Raw genomic sequence first — 21,704 nt, 5'->3', positions numbered from 1 at the left:
GTGGATAGATTTTCTCGGATACAGTATAGTAGATTTTTGTATCATAATTCAAAGAAATGTTTTATCCATTGCCATATTAACTAAATACTTGAATATTCACAATTTATTATAGTTTATTATGTTCTTTAATTGTCACGGGTCCATTCCGGATCTTATATTTTCTATCAAAAGAGTGACATCGAGCAGATAAATAAATATTATAAGTAGTAATTAGTATTATATGTGAATATTAAATAAGAATTTAATATTATTTTCACGTACGTTGAATCACTACTAATTATAATTTATTTCTATCGATCGAATATTTATTGTATTTTACAAGTATGTTTGATTCATTTATGTAACATAATATAAACAAATAATATTATAAACTAAACGAGATTCCAATGATAACAAAAATTAACAGATTTCACGCTCGTCGTAAAAGTCAAGAGATTGAAAATTAAACTGAGTGAAAAGCTTTTCTCCGTTAGCACCCCCTGTATATTCCAGTATCTCATATCCCATCCAGTTGTCTCTGTCACTATTCATGTTTCATTGTATGTCACAAACGTTACATTTCCCCGTTAGCACCCCGTTGTTTCGAAAATAAAATGATTTTCAATCGTAAAAATTAATAATCATCAAAGGTGTCATATTATAAATCGCAACCGTACCATGGGCCGTGCCTGTAATACTTACATTTAGCCTAAATACAAGACCATGTATTTCACACGTAGTTGTAGGTTAAGGGGTTAAAAACTACTCTCTCATTACAACTGTTTTCACTTGGCCACCTGCGAACTGTTTGTGTTCTTACATCTTACATCTTACATCTTTCTCAGTTTCTTCTCGAATTTCTACTGCAAATACAAGTGCATTTCGTCGCTCTTGTATTTTCATGTTAGCGTATTATCGTTCTTTCTTCAGTTTTTGACGAATTTTGGACTTTTCTCTCTTCTAAAATGTTCGCTAAGGTGATACAAAAAATGTATATACTTTTCATTAAAAACTCTCCTGTTAAGTATCATCTCAAATTGTTGTCTGTGAGAATAAAAAACAAATAGATACTTGTTTTGATTATTGTACATAATACGTTCAGGAAGAAAAACATCCAATTTATTTATATTTTTCGCCTAAAATACATAATTTTTTGCTTTTTTTTCCTGTCTTAAATTTTTCTCTGCTACTGTATATCGTATATCTGCTATTGTGCTTTTCATTTAATTATGCATGATAGCGTTTTGGTGAATTTCATTTTTACCCAATGATGGGAAATACGATTTTGCTGTGATATTAATATTTCATGAATTATTTTCTCGATAGATTCAACGAGCCTCGGAATCGACCGTCACACGGTTGTTTGCCCTTCCTCTTCTCTACTTCGAGAGGCACAAGCGAGCCACGACCGCAACCCAAACAAGTATGCGTGGAGCGAGAGCTCATTCTTCGACGATCCATACTTTTCCTTGTATCATTTCCTTGATTATCGTAGCTTAGTATTGCATGTGAGAACCTTAGTTTACTCTGGTTAGTTTTAAGGCATACATGTATGAGTGTCATTTGTTTTGTAATTATTTGTTCAATTCTTCTGCTTGTTTGTAGGCCCATATTGGACTCGCAACTTTGTTCTCCAGTTCGGTCACTATTACTTCATGTCATAAATGATTTAAATACAGTAATTAGGTTGATACGACGGAATTAGTCGATAATATGAGTATTAATATTGAACTTGTAATTTGCAAATATCGTAAGGGCATTGTAGAGATTAAGATTGCATGTTAAGCGACCCTATTCTACTGATACACAATTACTTAATGCTCGATCATTGTTTAGAAGTGAAACTTCGTGATCTACTTGGCATGGCGCAAGCGCTGCTGGAGAACTTTGTAGATATAATCACGTCTCTTCTTTAGTCGTTCATTGAAGTATTAACTCCGTTGACTCGGTCTATTGCTGAGGGTTCGTGAAGTCGCATGATACCGTAGACTAGTATAGAATATCCGTGACAGTTCAATTGAACTAAATCTCGATTCGTGCTTTAACTTTTCAATTATTGACTCGACTTTCGAAAGGTTCGAAAGGTTGCCTCTGTTCTAGATAATTGTCGAATATACAAGTGGTTTAAAGTAATCAGTACAAAAAGGTAATTGGTAAGGAGACATAACTTTCCTGTTCTGCGATAAAACAGATCGATATATAGAATCTTACGTCACTGGGGCATACGAGTGTCTTACGAAACTTAACCGGTGATTGATTATTACATTTTAATTGTTGGGCTGTAAAAATACGACTCATCTATCAATCAATTGTGGATGCCTGATTAATAGCTGCATGGTCAGTTAAAAAGTAGTTGGTGGAAATAATCTCTCTACTTCTAGAGGAAGACATTTCTTTTATAAACATTATTTCTTTTATAAACTTATTTTCATTGAAAAAAAAATATTTGAAATACATAAATGAAACTTAAAGTTAAAATATTTAATATCCTGCTTCGGTTTATAAAAATGAAAATATTATAATAGAAAATTAATATTATTAGGTGTATGCATATGTTTTGTAGCTTATGTTTGCATGATAATACAAGACGATAGGTATATCGGCATTTCTGAACCAAGTACTTTTTATGTTGGCATGGCTGGTTAACCTGCATTCAAACAAACGAATAATAGATCGTAATCGTTGTGATAATATCGTTTTACATTTATTTTAAAATGAAATCCGACAAGTTGCGTGTGCGGTATTGCTTAATTTTTCTGTTTAATCAACACAAAGCCGCTGCACATGTGAAACAAATTATATGTACGACATATCAAGATGGTACTATGACTGACTGCAAGTGATTCTACTGATTCAATAGGTTAAAAACTGGCGATTTTAATGTTAACGACAACGTTTTATCAGGATTGTCTGAGAAGATGGAACATGAAGAATTGTAAGCTTGATGAAGATTCGGGCCAAACACTACAACAACTTGCAGAACAGCTAGTTGATCACATTTAAGTGAACACTCGAAGCAAAAGATACCGTTTACTGACAAAGGTCGACGTCCGATTATTATGACAATGCCAGATTTCAAACGGGAAGTTCTATCTCGCTCGACGTACACATCTGACATCCCACTTTCTGATAATCATTTGCTCAGATTCATGCAACACAGTCTCCAAGACATACGTTTTTGAAATGAAGCCAATGTTTGAAAAAATATTGATGAATTCATTGCATCGAAAGATGCTTCCTTTTTTTGACGAGGAATCAACCTGTTAACTGAATGATACCAAAAGGTAATGGAAAACGAGGGAAAATATTGTAATTAAAAATAATGGACAAATTTCATTCGGTTGATAAAGTAATTCAACTCAAAAACCTACAAAACTTATGCGTACACCTAATAATATTTAATTTTTTATAAATGAAATAAAAAACATAGAACTCGTAACATGTTCCCTTGAGTTATAAATTCTGCATCAGTTAACGTATTAATACTGTTCCTTTACGCAGCTCGTCTAAACTTATAACGCAACGAATTTCAATTTACGAAGATTTCAGCAGGTGATTTATTGAAACGTTCTTTAGACGGTTTCACGTGAAGTAATAATGAAAGTTTGGATGCTGTCGTCTGGAAATTCATTCTAAAGACAATGTAGACTTGAGTTTCCATCGCAGAAAGTCATAGCAGGCGGTTTAAGAGGATTTTACTACAATAGTCGCTATATACAGTAGGCTTTATGATCGTATAATTAATCAAATACACACACTTTGTTATTCATTCGAAGAAATGCAAGTTTCTCCATTTTTCGCACAGTAATTTTTATATAAAATATGTGTCAACTACGCGCATTTACAATTCTGTAATAAACCTTTTAATGGCGGTATAATTTTTCTCGTATGTTTTCATACGTTTATATTGTCAGCAATAGTTCTAATAGAGATAATTAATTTAAGGGTATGTATTAGGTATAATATATTAATCTTTCTAAAAAAGAATCATTTGATCATCTAGGAAATTTCATGAAGATAAAATTTGCACTGTACATCATGTTATTTAGTCGTATAGTTTAGGAGATATTGAAAAATGAAAATAATTCACAGAGAAATGAATTATAGATCATTCATCACACGACCGATTTCGCCGTTAAAATTTACATTTAAAAATCTATCTCTACATAACATCCAGTTAAATGCTTACATAAACATTGCCGTAATTATGACACCTACGTGAATAAGAATAATATTCCACGCGGGTAAAATCCCGGAGCGCAGCCAATTTTATATAACAAGACAGAATCGATAACGATAAAGAATTCTTTGATTGAAACGATAACGGCACCACCTGCGAATATATAAAGGTATGTTAAGATGCAGCGAATACTACTTGCGGGACGAAAACAATGAGAAAAAGTTGTCAAGTGACGCTTCAAATGTTTAAGATAACAGTCGATAATTGAGTGGACAAACAATTCAGTGATGGAAAACATTTCTTCCGCATGTTCTCACGATTAACATTAATCCAAGACGTAGCGAAACTCTTAAATCATGGATTAATAAACAAAAGCATTAACTTTGATCACGATTTGACAAACAATAAGATACGACAGCATTGTATTTGCCAGTCATCTGAAACACGTGATTACTAACAGATTTTGTTAGTATTCATCAATCAGTCGGTAATTCAATTTTCTCAAAATTATTCTCAGAATCAATTTAAAATGGTTCTAGAAAGTGAACTGGCTTTTGCAAGACTTTGACAAAGAATTTATTAAAAAGTGTGTCGATGACAGAAACGTCAATTTGCACAGTTATTATATATAAATACAGTAGAAAATACAAGCGAGAAAAAATTAAATGGAAAATTGAATAAAAAATCAGAAACTAATTGAAAAAAGAAGGTGCTACAAATGTACAACAGTGCATAAAAAAAAACAGAATGTATTTGATTAAAAGTGTAGATTTATTTTATAAAACAAACGCCAGATTCTAGCCACAACTTAACACAGTCATAATGTTAAGATATTTTAGGCGTTAAACAACACGTTTCTTCATGGTTGATACCAACTGAGGCTTCCAGGGGTAAGTTGTGTCCTTTAGGTTAGATATTCCGATGTTTTGCCTGCATTGCAGCTAGCTTCTTCCGGAGTAAAATTGCACACTATTAAATAGATATTGAATAAAAGGATAATATAGTAAAACCTCCGTCATGTGAACTAATTGAGGACAAGTGTTCTAAATTTTATTGGATCATCTCACAAGTTCATACCACTTATTATTATTCAAATTATGACCAAGTGTAATCACTCTTCCCATGATCTTTTCCCACCTTTCTGGTAAAGTAATTATCAAAGTCGTTATAAAATTTCTGTAGTCTTTTATTAAATACAAACACAATTTGCGGATCGAATTTATGCGGTTCCTAATACATACTTGATACTTCAAACAATCTGAATTATACCAAATACAATTTGATTTTAGATAACTTCATACATCGAATAAATTATAAAAAAGAAACAATATTGCTGAATCCTTCTTCTTTTTAACGACACTAAGAAAATAAATCCTACGGATTCCAAATGTCAGCCAGCAAAAGTTTCATCCATGCTTTCCTCGGTGTTTGGTTTTTTACATTCAACTAAGCATTTGCTATCACATTACCGCAGCATTCCAAATTGAATTTTGTACTCATTCTAATTACGTTTATATGCATATATGATCGTAAAAGTTCATATAAAAGAACGTTCACATAACGAAAGTTTCTTCTGCACTTGTATGACACATGTATAAAATAAATCTATAATTCGTCGTCTTTGAATTTGTATCCTCTACTCTGTATATGTATGTCTATTACACAACTCCCATCACCATGATTCATTATCCCCTACTTCTTCAGAATATAAAGATGCACTCTATACAGAAATGTCTTTTTCCCATTCACTGCCACAAAGTACTATTTTTCAAAGTTGTCCTACGAGATGCCATTCGAGGGAGCAAGTGCAATAGGATCGTCCCGGCACACGAAAATCCCAAAGATCAATCTCTCTGGTGATCGTCGAAGTCCCCCCTTTAAGGTCCCCCCGGGTTAAATCTCGGATAAAATCGCGTGAACGCTATTGGCATCCGCTGTTGCGATTACCAAATCGTCGAGTCGGAACGAAGTGGGAGAGCGTTGATAAATACATACCGGCGGTCGGCGCCTCAGCGATTTATCGAATGTATACGGAACCACGATCTTCGTTAAACCGGAACGCTGGAGAAAACGTCTCGTGCTTGGTATCCAGCTCACCTCGTGTCGCGACGCGTCGACGGTTTTACGTGTTCTGAAATTGCTTTGTAATCTAGTGGGACAACACGTGTACGAGTTGAGTTACACCGATGATCTAAGCACGTCTCAGCATTTGTTCCTCGACTGTGATCCATGAAGGAATCTTCGCGCACGATTCTTCGGAGAAAACGGTCGGAACGTTCGCGAATGGACTATCGTTTCACAAGACAATCGAAGATATAGTACAAGCAACGCGATCGTATCTGTGAACGTTCAACGAAAATCTTATGGTGTTCGATAAGAAGTAGTTCTTTCGTGTCCCCCATCCGTAACAACAATTCTGAGCATGCCCCGGCAAATGTGGAGTGTTTTACGTGAGAAAAGTGAGTTTGCGATATTTGATGACATACGATGGAAAATTGGTTAATGTTGGATTATAGGTAGAAGTGCATTGTACTTTCTTGAGGGTCAAGGTAACATTAAATTTCGGGCAGTCGTGTAAGAGAACGCGTAAAGAACAGTTTCGAAATGATAGTATAAAAATGATACGAGCACTTATAGTTCCGTCATTATTTCCTTGTTAGAGTAAGTAGGATACTAGTAATCCTTGAAGAACTATGCATTAAAGAGTATACGCTGGGATCTTCACATCTTGCAATGTGTATGGAGTTCGTGAATTCTTTTTTAAAACCGTAGTGTCAACATCCTGTATTTATGTAATTAATAAATTCATAATTGAAATATTGAATTTTGGGGACTCCCTTTAATTGGAGTATTAGGGTTTTTTGCGTACAGGTAAATGTGCCACTGGTTGTATTATAATTATTAGTCATATTTCAATGAGATTCAAACAATAAATTTATTAAGTATAACAATTTCTAAAATTAAATAGTCATTAGTTAGTCTAATACCTGATTCTAATTATGCTGTTAACTGCACGGAAAAGTATAGGACATAGTTTGAAGTGTTGCAAAAATCTGTGGTACAGCATTCGTATTGTCTTCTAACACTGTAATAACACATAGGTTTCATTTAAATGAGTTTCAAGTTATCCTGTCCTTCACTTCTCTAATTCCAATTAATCTAGATTAACGAGATTTTACTGAGATAACGTTTAAGTGTATTACAAATAATCGTACGAAGAATGAATTCACATATTTGTTAACCATTTTTGTAATTCCCCTTTATTTTTTACGGGTATTTTCCAAATATTGTGATCCGATAAATGCAATAGATTCTTTATTGGAATTAAATCCAACAAATATAAAGGAGAAGGAATTTTCAATTTCTGGCAATTAAATATTAAATATTTCCGATCGATTCACAGTTTATGTTTTATCTCGTTATTCCGATAAAATTTAGTAGCGCTACGTGCATTCGTGTCGATAACATTCCTTACTAAATTGTCTCTTAAAATGATTAAATATTTGCCTCGATTAAAAATTCCGTTCACAAAAACGAATTTGCTTGCCTTTGTTGTTGAAGTACACCATCTAATCATGTGACTTCGTGCATCGTGTTTCATGGATTTGAAATTCTTCGTTCCGATTTCTTCGTTTAGACTGTCAAACTTAGAACGTTGAACGTGCTTTCGTTTGCAAATATATCATTTCAGCACTTTTATCCTTTGGGAACAAAGCGTTTGGCAAACATTAATCTTTCCTTGCGATTTACTTTATTTATGTAGGACTTTTAATGAGCCACTCTATCGTCGTTACGGCTCTTTTTCAACGTTAAGTGAACTATTACCAATCACGAACTATCCCAGGGTCCCAAAGGGTGCACAATACGTGAACGACGCCCTCTAGACACCGCAAAAACGAAAAGCATTTTCTGATAAATTAAAAGTTTTACTTGATTTTCAATGATATCTAACATATCTAATATTTCTGTTAAATACTTGTATTTCTGTCTGCCAGTTAATAGGAATGTAACCATGGTATTTTTAATATCGACAATACAACAATAGTGGGAAATTCGACAGATTTTCTAGATCAAACAAATATGATTATTTCACTGATACTTCAAATTAGACATTGCTCTCTACGTTATTAACTATGTAAAAAAATAAATAAATACATTGTACGTTGCTTCCATCCACAGTACGTGTTTTAACTTGTTAAAAGAGAATTGATTCCCGAGCTCATTAAAATTTTATATGGAAAGCAATAACGTACGGGGTTTTGTGTGACAGATTGTATCCGAATATTAATGAGAGTCACTGTATACAGGGTGTCCCAAAAGTCGGGGCGGAACCGGAAATGGGGGGTAGCTGTGATGATTCTGAACAACAATTTCCTTTGCAAAAATGTCGGATGGGGCTTCGTTAAGGAGATATTAAACGAAAACCTCGACCAATCAGAGCGCGCGTAAACCGTTCGAGCGGCCGCGGTAGCGAAGGCTACGCGCTAGGCGGCCGCGCTTGTACGCGAACAAGTGACTCGACGTGCATCGAAGGACATTGACGCTGCCGCCTAGCGCGTAGCCTTCGCTACCGCGGCCGCTCGAACGGTCTACGCGCGCTCTGATTGGTCGAGGTTTTCGTTTAATATCTCCTTAACGAAGCCCCATCCGACATTTTTGCAAAGGAAATTGTTGTTCAAAATCGTCACAGCTACCCCCCATTTCCGGCTCCTCCCCGACTTTTGGGACACCCTGTATAGTTCTTCTCCAAGGAGCATGTGTTACGTTCCACTCGATTTCTACGAGTTTGGTACAAGCTATCGAGATAATTGTTTTTACCAGAACCGTTATGAAACTTTTTCAATAGGTACCTTTGAAACAGTTGAAACGGAACTTTTATAAGAAAAGTTCTCGCATTAAGAAGTTCCGATGAAAACGGATAAATAAAAGGTCTTGAAAATTAAAGTCCTCCAAAATAAAAGGTCTATTTTGAATAAACTTTATGTGAAATAAAAATAGAAATTCTTGTGCAACGGGAACAGATACGCTCAGCATCGCAAGAAGAAAGTTCTCAGGCACTTCTATGTACAATGTAGGTACACTTTGAAACTTTTGATTGGTCTTGAAAGTCTTGTTTCCTTATTATATTCTGTATGTATTAGATTTAGATTGTCAAGTAAAGGTATGTTGTAATACAGGCATGTGGTTAAATTTCTTCTTAAAACATTTTCTAATAAAAGTTTCGTGATAACTGTTTCCAAGGAACATTAATATCTATTATATAATGTCTAATATATTCCAAATTAAATAATAATATTCGAGACAATTTTAGGACGTAGGGAATTTTTGAACGAATTTTGTCAATGTTATGGACGTTCGATAAAAAAATTTCATGAAAAATTGTTTATAGCTTAAACAGTACAACAAAACATACAATCCCTACATTTTTCTGTAGACGATGTCATTTTAAAGCTACAGTTGAAATTTCAAGTAAATCGATCAAAGTCTGTTGAAGTTATGCCTTTGGCCATTTTGGAAAACATGTTTACAAGAAAAACGCGTTTAAAGTTTTACATAAGAGTTTATGATAGAAATGTTTGATTTATCTCTAGTTTGCAACGCATTCACTACACAGCCGACCTTTCCCATTAACATACTCAGAACTTTTTTTGCAATATCAGTCAGCGATCGCTCCGAAAACCAGACGCGGCTCGCGTCAGCGTTAGCGCAACAATTGCAGCAATTTGACCCCTTCGCTATGCCAAATGCTTCCAGAATCTGCAGTATGCTTGACAACCCATCATTGGTCACATATATAACGATATTTGCGGCAATATCAAGTGAACGTTTGCCACTGGAAATTAATTTGGAGATCGACGACAAGACTGCAGTATTGAAACTTTCATTGCTATTTGTACGAGACGGTTCCTCGATTTTATGAAAATATCTGTCACTTTCCTGGTACACCATTCGATAAGCAGCACAAATCCACGTATCGACGAAAAATCATGTTTCCCCCATATTCCATCACACAGTGCAATTGAAGTTTTCAACAGACTTACAATTAGACTTTACTTTTCGCGCTACTGTCTCTCTGCTTTTTTAACCGACTTCGAAAAGGAGTAGTTTATTCAATTCGACATGTATATTTTTTTTTATTTTTTTTTTTTAAGGTATGTTCGCCGATTACACCGAGATGGTTTGACCAATCGGAATTAAACCTGTTGCATCTTGTAGAGCATATCTCTCCGGTAGTTCTGTTATCAAGACTTTTTGCGATTTGTCATTTTTTTTACAAACAACTTCTGTTGCGTCAGAAATCATGCGAAGAGTTTCATCGTAAAATGAGTGATAAATTGGTTATGGAAGGTTCATGAAGGCACAAAGTTTTACCATTTCATTTACATCGATTCCTAATAAACGCATCACAAAAATATTTCGACAATTAATTATATGACCTTTGTCAATAAACAGGCAATTAAAAATGTAAGTTTGACAAATTTGCAAATGACAAATTTGCACGTTTTACACACAACTTCCTAAATGGCAGGAAAAACTCACTATTTTCCATTCATTCGATGACTGAGGCATTGCAGATACGTTAGGCACGTTATGGCGTGACTACTTTATTTATGTAATAAACACTTAAACATTTTTCCACGTTATAAAACCTATCGTACCTGATTTTAAAGATATCATTTAAAAAAGAAAAAAAATTGATTTTTTCAAAATTCTACGGTGACCTTAGCCCTCAAAGTGAAAGTAACACATAAGCAGGGATAATTTGAATAAAAAAGTATCGGTTTCAACGAAATGTAAAAACAAAATACAAGTTAATTGTTCCTTTCACTAGTTTCCACTGTAAATGCAAAGTGGCTACCTTTCCTCTTGGGTTCAGTTGTTCTTATTGCAACTCATTTTCCTTCATTTTTTACTACGCTGGTCAGACAAGATGCTCGCGAGTTCGTTTCGAGAAATAACGAAATTGCCTGCGTTTTTTTGTGATTCAAGTGACTTGGTGCACCAGAGACACTTTGTGTACGTACGCAAAACGGAAGGTACCAGTTTTTTCGTGGGCGACCACCTATAAACTCGCATGGCTGCCTCAAGACGCTCTGGCAGGTTTCACGGTCGGCCTGACTGCCATTCCCCAGGGTATCGCTTACGGTATCGTCGCTGGATTAAGTCCTGAGGTAAGCTCAAGAGTAACAATGGTTACCCAGCAGTATGGATTTATACCTGCGGATCGACAGGAACTGTACCGCGTACTATATTGTATAATAATTGCGCTGCCGTTACAGAAGCTTATACCGTTCCATGCACGCCTGAGAAAAATGATTCGACTAAAGAAACCGCGTTACAAGGTTAAATATTAAGTCTTCGTGATTTATATTTTCAAAGACAAATTTTTCTAATTTCTTTTTAACTGTCAGAGTAGTTTAAGTATGTCTTAAAGTACGTTTGGTAATTTTTTCAATTCATTTCACACAGAATTTGACTCTTCAAATAATTCAGAACTTAACGCAAGGCCAGGTAATCCATGACTTTTTTTCTGGCTATATTACGTTTATTTCAGTCAACAAATTTGTTAGGTTCCCTTTTTGAGCAATTCATTTATCCCATCTTTGAAATTATATCTCTGTACAATATCCATCACAGTACTCTCAATTAAATTACAAATTTTATTAATTTCTCGATCAAATTTTCCTTTTCCACGATAATTGTCGCACATCAAAGGATGAGTTTTTGCGTTTTCTCACCATAGTACAAATTATGAATGACCACGTCGACTTTCAAACAATAACAGATATTTTGTAATAAACAGTCGTAACCGTCTACTAAGGTGAAGAATTGTAAGGAATATGGAAATGTATCGAGTGTCCAAATATCAACACGACACAGGAATAATATATTGCCTAGTAAATTGTTTATTATACGTGAATTCGATATGTGAAATAAATAAAATTTGCACTTTTGTTAAACAGAAGATCCGTTCTCACATATTACACAACAACCAATATTACAATTTAATGCTGATCAGATGTGCATTGCAATAGTGAATAAAGTACTATAGAGTCAAATATTAATATGAGTCTCTGACAATGTAAATACATCGGTGGCACAAAAAGTCGGTCAAAATGGGTTTCCATGAAACGTTGTCTATGAAAACTTTTTTAGTGATTTTAGACTAATTATTAGGTTGTCCCAAAGTTTCTTTCGCTTTATTAATAAGTAATACATGCACAATAGTTTATGTTTTATGTTATATTACTGAATTGTGCACGATTCATTTTGCTCCATTATTGTTACAACATGAATATCTGTGAAATTAGATTGCCTATTTATATAAACACGACCACATAAAATAATTGAGTGCAACTCGCGAAAGAAACTTTCGGGACAACCTAATACTAAATTAGAGTGAATTTAGACGAATTATAGCTATAATTTACTGTGTATTATTTATATTATACATATATTATTTACAGTACGTTCGTTCTTTATACTAAATAAGTATTATATTAAGTAACAAAAACAGTTACAAATTTATAATCTACTAGAGTTTCGTTCACAATATTTCGTTATCGAAAAGCTATTCATCTGCCAGAAATCAAATTGTTAAGACCAGTCATTCTTTTTCAACTCCTATTGTAGTCGCAACGAATGAACTCCCCAAGGGTCTTTCCTAGACATTTACCCTTCGATAACTTTTATGAACCATATTGGTAAAATTTATACAGAGAATGAGTATATACCATTTACAGACAATCTTGAAATATATTTACAAAATAACACAGAAATTGACATCAATGAAATTAATGGTTGATGCAATTATAACAAAGTAAGCTTGGATGTAACGAGATGGTATTAGTACACGAGTTAAAGAACATTTTGTAACCAGTAGTTAATGAGATAACTGATATGTCTGTCATAGATTGTTTTCTTAATCAAGTAATAATTGTTTTCTGAAGGGGCATACTCTTAGATTAATGTCTCCCAAACTGAAGTTTACAGACATGTTAGTGGAAATAATATGTATAGTGGAATAGAACAAATTATTCTCATAATATTTACTTTTGCTAAAAAAAAAAGACGTCGTTGAGAAAATGTGACAATTTTGAACGAATGGGATTTTTCGTATTTGCTAAACCCGAGGTTAATATTTTTCAGAGTTACGTCTACGTAACATCTACTATTTTATTGCTGATAAGTTTTATCAACATTGTTTCGAACTTATAACGTGCTTATCACGTTTTCCTTTTCTTTTGTTAAAAGCGTGTAATAAAAGATAGCAAATTTTATCAGATTATCCATTTGCAATGAACTAACATTTCCTGACTGCTAAGTAATAATGATTTCTTGATACTTTTAGAGAGCACAAATTAATTGATTGTTAAAAATTAATTAATACGACCTGAGAAGACTCATACGAGTCTTGTCTTGACAGTTTATCTGTTGGAAGCCTACCTGTATATCGGTTATTGGTTTCTTATTTCTAAAATCCATTGGCTGGAATTTTTTATCTCTGTTAACAAGTCTGTGAAATAAAAGCTTGGCAAAAAAAAAGAAAAGCTCCCGATTAAGACTAGATTTTGATCTCAAAAATAAGCCTAAAAAGTTTGAACTAAATCGATCTAGTAGTTTCCGAGATATAGTGGTCACTCGTTTTGAAAATGCAAATCTGAGAAAAACGAGTTTAAAGTTTTAGATATATTTTACAGCTAAATAAAAAGTTAGTTTATTCAACTTAGAGTAAGTCATATATTCCAGATTCATATAATAGTTCTTCTGCAGCAGTTGTAGCTTCCAACATGCCGATTTGCTTCTGTTTACGACGTTGTCTCGCCTCGCGAGTTGCTTGTTGTGTGCAGTAATCCACTTTCTGAATTCGGAGTTCGTCTTCCTTCGCTCTGTATAAATGGACGTTTGGTCAACTGTATGCCCCCACAGCTTGTAACATCATTGATGAGGCAAATGTGCTGTCATTAAAAAGTGCCGGTCGCAATGTAGATCGTTAATTCTACCGTAATATATCCAGATGATATTACTTTTTAACTGATTTTTCACATTAACTGGTAGCAACTTCCATTATTTTTTTGTGTAAGCCTGCAGACGCATTCTCTAATAAATTTTAAGTGCTGAGATCTTCATAGATAGGTTTGGTAGCGTACAAGACAACTTTAGGGAGAGACTTATAACTGTGTTTAAAGGACTCCTGTGTATCACTTGCAGAAGCACGGTGCCAATCACACGAGTCTGATCCAGTCGCGCATTTATTATGATGCAGATGTTCATCTGTTGAATTATAGTGACAATACGTGGCCCAAATTGCAGTTTTTATTTTTTCTATGGATTTATAATTACGTCGAATTTCCAATCCATAATAAATGGATAACTTATTGATTAACATTTGAGCTTCGTCAATTTTTCTCGGATTACCTGGAAATTTTTATAGGATATTTTTGGAATGTTGTACGTTAAGAAAATGTCAAAATCAAAAAATCGTTTTTCTCAAAGTTTCTAGGTAGAAATACTGCCTCAAGTAATAGATCTCCTCGAGATCTCGATTTCTTGATTTCCTTTATTACGGCTAATCAAATTTTACGTTCTAGCCACAGAGATCGGAAACAAATATATTTCTGGAAATGTTTCCTGCGTCAACTTCGATTCACTAATGTCCACGTGTTTTTCGTAGAAACATTATTGATAAATTGGCCGATATTCGACTCGTACTAGCCTATTCGACTTGTAATAGCCTATTTCTAAGGTATATACATTTATTATAAATAGTTAGTTTCGTTATATTTAATAAGAACTACTACTATAGTTTTGTAAATAATTACAGCATAATAGAAACATCTCTATGATTGGAAAAATATTATTACACGTAGTTTTTCTCAATGACATGAACAAAATAACCGCGGTCCGAGTGAATCGCATTTTGTAAAACAAATCACTTGGATCAAATACACGACAAGTAATTATTACCCTTTTATAATAATAAAATTTATTATTACTATCCATAGTAAGTTGAACGTTTTAGCCTCACGCGGAATTTTGTTTTCTTTATCGTCAGTATGGACTGTACGCATCCTTCATGGCGTCGTTCATCTACATTATCCTTGGTTCGTGCGAGAACATTACCATCGGGCCTACAGCTATCATGGCAACAATGGTACAGCCATTGGTGGCAAATTACGGTCCCGATATAGCCGTGTTACTCGCCTTTTTGAAAGGCTGCATCATCGCGGCTCTCGGGGTGCTTCACCTGGGTAAGTGGATCGGATCGATGGAGATTTATTTAGATGATCTATCTTCTGGAGCAATGAAACGAATCCGACGTGAACCGTGGATTTCAGGTTTCTTATTAAATTTCATTTCGCTGCCGGTAATTGTTGGCTTTACGGCGGCCGCATCGATCAACATTGCCGCCTCGCAGTTCAACTCTTTGTTGGGTATTCCCGTCAGAAGCGAAGATCTTGTAGATGCCTTGCAGAAAGTGTTCAGGAATCTCGATAAGATCAGATACCAAGACACGGTGTTGAGCATCGGAACGGTTGTTGTCTTGGTTGCACTCAAGGTATTGTATTATCTCAACGATCGCGCGATTACGATTAAAATATCGATCGAATCGGGCTACGGGGACTACTCGAATGCTACTCGAATCACGTTTCAAAGATACCAAAGTATTCGTAGAGATACCATTGCGAAATGATTAACACTTTGTACTCGACGACATTTTCACCAGCGGTAAAGTAGCAACTCCAAAAGATTTTACGATTATTTGTCGAATTCCACACAGCTGACATAAAATCACTTTCCACGCAAACTAACGTAACGTATTATAATATTAACTTCTATTATTCAATACTAAATATATCATTATGAAATTTTTGCGATATGATTTGGTAGAAATATTTTGAAAACTCTTTGGCTGAAAATAAAAGTATACCGCCCTTAATGTTTCGTGTTCAATGAACCTAACGAATTGATGTGTAATATTGGATGATCGCATAAGTTCGTACCCGATTGTCATAGACGTTGCTATGACAACTCCATTGTTTTTGTTTGGTTTGGTTTACGCACTGAATAGGTTATAATATCACGTGCAAAATTAGATCGTAAAAAAGAATGGCGACTACATAATTGATTAATAAAATCATATTCTTTGAAATTTTACACATTGAACTTCATTTTTAAATCGGGCACGAACTTATGCAATCATCCAATATAAACGATTATTAATTTCGGTAATTTTGTAATTTTGTTAACATGATTTAGTGGAAATATTTTAAAGGCCTTACATAACAAGGATACCAACAACAGCAAAATTTATCGGAACAGAAAAAGAAAGAGAAAGAAAAGTTTTAATATTAACGCATTATCAACTGATCGGGGAGATATACTTTGCGCTATACGAAATTATGCGTTTATAAACATGCGCAATAAGAGTGTTTACACTGATTGTATATGATCTAAACCGAAAAATAGTATTGGCAGGTGTTAGGTAAAAGTTAATTTGCAAAAGATATACATGTTTGCTATCAACGCTTTGGGATTCAATGAAATCTAATGTAAAACAATTTGTCGCCTCTTAATCGCCACTTGAGTTACCGCATAAAAACTAATGGCGATTGAGTGTCCCCTCGAGTGCAAAGAGTTAAACTATCCTCAACTGCTATCTATCGCCGCTGTTCTGCGTTCAGTCAGTGGATTCGCGCGTAATATCGATTCTACCTTAAAGAGGTATTCTCATTTAGAACGTCGTTTCCTAAGCGATATTCTTTAGTGAATTATTATTTTAAAAATTTTTTAGAATTTAAAATTACGAAACAAAACGACAGTGAACGTTACAATTTATTACTTTCATCCCCGATCTCTCCTAATCGCGGTCGTTTACTCGGTTTTCGAAAAGATATATAATTATATTCCTTCAACAACGACTTACGTAAGAAGTACACACCCTGTGTTTTTCGAATGTCGCCGATATCTGTATTGTTTGATCGTAAATATTTACTGATTACGTTAATAAATAATTACAAATAAAAGTTTGAAGTATAGCGATAGTATAACCACTGGCAAAAGGTTTTCGTCCAAACGCAGTAATAAGAAATTGTGTAAAGTTACAATTGTTTAGATACAAAACGCTATAACGCAAACATAAAACGCATGAGGATATTAAATCGGTCTAACATAAAGTATAAACAAACAAAATAATTTTAAGTTTTGTTTATTATTGGAAGAGGAAATATTTAATGTACTGTAAAAAGGTATTTGTTCGTAGCAAGGACAAACAATCGAGAATGCATCCAATTCAAACAAAAATCGACGAATGCCTTAAATTGGAGTTTGTAGTCATTACATTTAACGCAATTCGGCAATCAGTCGAATAAAGATGGAACATTTTGAAAAAGGGAAAAAAGATTTTTATTCGATTGACTGGCATGTTGTGTTATATTTACTAAATGCAACGTCCAATATAAAGCTTCATGTTACAATAAATGTCCACGTATGTAGGTTCATGAATTTGTCTAAACAAATGCTACATTATTATGGATAAAAATTGTATAAGTTGCCATTAAAAAAAATTAATTTATTTTTTAAATCTCCCCCACCACTTCACTTACAACAAAATTATTTACTCCATACAATTTGCCCCTTCGAACCAAATAACTTTCGTGAAAACATTTTTCCGATAGTTTCATCCCCTCATGAGATGTTAAACTACTCCGATTTAAATGAAACACCCTGTATATACTGGATTTCAGTCTTCAGTTGATGTTCCTGCTAGTTTCCTCACTAATTACTTCGAATATGATTCAATATCTGAAAAAAATGACGATAATCCATAAGATATACATACATAGATGAGCACGACCATTATCAGTTTAACAAGTTTCCACCCATTTTTAAAGGAACTTTCTCATCACTTTAGGAAAAAATGATAAAGTTTTTTGCTCCGTGGGTGACTCTGTAATCGGTCTTGCATAAATTTTTCGTTTTCAAGCAAGTCCAAAAGGTTTTTGAGCATCCTCCTTTTAAGCAGAGATACCTTTTAAGCAGAGAGGGATTGGTTATATGTCAGTTAAAGGTGCAAGAAAATTTTGCATTTTTATCTAAAATACAAATTCTGAAATACATTCATCTTTTGGAGCACTTTCTGGTTTCTAGTTTAAAGAAATGGTCCGAGGATTACGAAGATTTTATGTTCCAACATGACAACACAAGTTCCCACCATAGCGAGGCAGTACAAAACTATTTAAATCTTAATCCAATTGAAAATTTATGGACAATATGGAAGGATTTTATTCATAAAAACAACCACAAGGGACAACAAAATCATGAAAAGAAATTCCGTTGCCAGAGTGTGACAAATTAATAAATTCAATGCCCGCACGTGTAACGTATAACATGTAAACGTCACAAAATATTATCTAATGAAAATATTAAAAATAATAATGTTGATTGCAATATGGACAATTACTTTTTCCAAGTACCATTGTGCTCTTTCATTATTTTCTCTTTGATATCAAACAAAGTTGAAATTATTTTTTTCGTTTTTACTTTATATTAGACCGAGCTAACATTCCCATTCGTTTTATGTTTATATTACAGCACTTTGCGTTTAAATAATTACAGTATTTTCGTACGATTTTGTACTATTGCGTTTGGCGGAAAACTTTTTGCCAGGTGTTATAATTCTCAACCGCCCGCGAGTCCACTCTGCCGACTGTTTAACTTAGCCGACATTTTAAATAGTTTCTAGTTTTACGGCTGCCGTTGTTGAAAGAATAAAAAGAACGCGATATACTTCCAAATATCTAATGTTTCTATTAAAATATTCCCAAGAATTTACCTGGACGACGAACTGGCACGTGGCAACAAAAGATTGCGTGGGCGGTGACTCTGGCGCGTAACGCTTTAGTGGTCATCGTAGGGACAACTATAGCGTATATTTTTTACGCGAACGGACAAGAACCTTTCAGGTTAACTGGTGAGATCACTAATCGAACTCTACATCTGCCGCGAAATCAATTTTTTGAAATTTTTGTTGCGGATGTCAATCGTCAATCGTCGAGAACAGAAGCGATAGAAGAGAATTGGTAACGATTTTCAGGAACGATGGGCGAAGGGTTGCCACCGTTTGGCCCACCACCCTTCTCGATTACTCACAAAAATCACACGTATGATTTTGTGGAAACGGTATCGGCGATGGGAACGACGCTTTTCTCCATTCCAGTGGTATCTACCATCGAGCATATGGCGATAGCGAAAGCTTTTGGTACGGTATAGGTTAAAACTGTGTAAGTAATTGGTGGAACAAATGTAGCGATCCGTTCGTATTAATCGAAATGAATGAGTTATAGTAACACTTGTGTTTTGGTTGTAGTCGGTAACGATAAATAGTAATACATGTTAAAAGAAAGATTTAGAACTTTCAGAGCAAATAGTACTGGTCAAATGGAGGAAGAAAATCCTACTAGACATGGATATAAACAATTATTTTCGGTATTATAAATGGTATTATTATCAGTTTCACTATTTACTCGCCTTTGATTGCAAATTTTTTTATATAAAAACGACGGACCTTACTATTCCTTCTGTTGATGTTCTATTAATACTCCAAAAATAGTAGGGGTTTATTAGAATTTTTTCCCTTTATTTCACGAGCACTATCCGCCCTGAAGGGTCTGAAGTAGGGGTGTACGGAATCCCGGTCGGGACGGGAATTCCTCCTGAGATCGGGAGGGAATCCCGAGAATTTCAGAATCCCGAATACATCCGAGATTCCTATGAATTTCCTGGATCCCGAAACCATTCGAGATTCCCGAGAATTTCGAGGTCCCGTAAATTTTCGGGATTCCCGGGAATTTCGAAATACCGTACATTCGGATTGCTGAAATTTTCAAGAATAACAACACTTTCGGAAATCCCAGATATTATTCTGTATCCCGTACATTGTCGGGAATCCCGAACACTTTCGAGATCCTGTATATTCTCGGGAATCCCGGATTTTTGCGGGATCTCGTGTATTCTCGGAAATCTGGAATCAACTCGGGATCCCTCATAAACTCGAGAATCCCGAATATTTTCGGGAATCCCGCACACCCCTAGTCTGAACCCTTTCTTCTTAACATCTTGTGTAAACACTACAATATTCGTTTTCGGTTTGGCGACATGTAAAGTTATACAATAAAATTCAGATAATCCGACACACAAAACTCAGCTATAATCGTGTTTTTTAAACGACATTTAGCAATTATCACGGGTTAGATTCTCCACAAACGCCATTCGTTCACGTGGCATTTACGTAACATTGTCGAGCACACTTTAATTAAATTGGCAATTGATCCTCACTTTTGTATGGCAATTAAATTTAATTTCAATTCATAATTGATTTTAAGTAAAATCAAATGTTTATTTTAGTTAAAATATTTCTTTAACATCTAAAATTGAAGTTAATTTCAAATAATGTTTCAATTAATTGATTAGATGATGAAAGATGTAATTGCTTTATTACCGAACACTGTTACGTGATTATGGATGATGGTGAAATTAGACCACTAAATAGTCGCAGAAAATTAATATAATTTATTATTTATAATTTCTATATTCTATGTTTTATTTTATTGTTGTAAACCGATTGAATTATTATATTAACTGTGATCGTATTTTTAAATTGCCATCTTGGGTTAGTTCAATAATTCGGTATATTTGATAATCCTGCATTACCGAAATCCCGAGTATGCCAAATTATCGGGATTACACTATATATAATAAATGTTAAGGCAGAAAGGACGTGAAAATACATGCATTTAAATATACATACGAAAGCGTACAACATTTCGACTCTACTTTAACTTTGGTATACTATAGTGGGATTTTCCATTCTCTAATAATTTTTGCTTTAGCTATTTAAGAGCTGCTACTTTAATCGTCCAGCATGATCTCAACTTGTTCGAAGCTGTTATGTTATTCACTGGCACGTGTCAAGACTACTTTTCGTTATTTTCATGGCTGATATACATAGTTTCCCGATAGAGTATTACCGAGTTCATGTCTAGGTGTTGTATTCCAGGGTTAATGGAGCTCCTTTAGGTTGTACACGGTTCAAATTTAATAACCAAGGAGGAACCTCAAGAGACCCTCTCTGTTTCTCAAAACGAAACTAGGGCAAAGAGGATTATTCACATTGCCAAACGAACTTGGACAAACTGTTCATCTTTCTTTTTTCTTCTTTTTTCTTTATCTACCTACTTTTTATTTAATCACTTAGCATATCCTCTTTCCACCTACTGTTTACTTAATTAGTAAGTTGCTGGCACCTTACAGTCAAGAATGCCTACCGACTTGGCATGGTGCAGTTTTTGTGAGATCACTAAATTCGTTCCACTAACAAATATTATACATATACAGGGTGTCCCAAAACTCGGGGAGGAGCCGGAAATGGGGGGTAGCTGAGACGATTCTGAACAACAATTTCCTTTGCAAAAATGTCGGATGGGGCTTTGTTAAGGAGATATTAAGCGAAAACCCCGACCAATCAGAGCGCGCGTAGACCGTT

The 21,704-nt window shown here is 34.5% G+C and overlaps 1 protein-coding gene across 1 annotated transcript in view; it reads left to right on the top strand.

The window, feature by feature from the left end:
- Window positions 1–6,166: 6,166 nt before the first annotated feature.
- LOC128894243 (sodium-independent sulfate anion transporter-like) overlaps window positions 6,167–21,704 on the top strand; it is a 31,757-nt gene continuing 16,219 nt past the window's right edge. Inside the window, exons 1-6 of the mRNA XM_054155883.1 lie at window positions 6,167–6,618; window positions 11,150–11,331; window positions 15,216–15,411; window positions 15,499–15,719; window positions 18,989–19,133; window positions 19,257–19,421. Of these exons, the coding sequence (XP_054011858.1) occupies window positions 6,582–6,618; window positions 11,150–11,331; window positions 15,216–15,411; window positions 15,499–15,719; window positions 18,989–19,133; window positions 19,257–19,421 (946 nt within the window). The 5' untranslated portion in view covers window positions 6,167–6,581. The remainder of the gene's footprint in view (window positions 6,619–11,149; window positions 11,332–15,215; window positions 15,412–15,498; window positions 15,720–18,988; window positions 19,134–19,256; window positions 19,422–21,704) is intronic.

Source organism: Hylaeus anthracinus, unplaced genomic scaffold (genome assembly GCF_026225885.1).
Source record: "Hylaeus anthracinus isolate JK02 unplaced genomic scaffold, UHH_iyHylAnth1.0_haploid 3, whole genome shotgun sequence".
Lineage (NCBI taxonomy): Eukaryota > Metazoa > Arthropoda > Insecta > Hymenoptera > Colletidae > Hylaeus > Hylaeus anthracinus.
The sequence above is the reverse complement of the archived record's forward strand: the minus strand, read 5'-3'. Positions and strand labels throughout refer to the sequence as shown.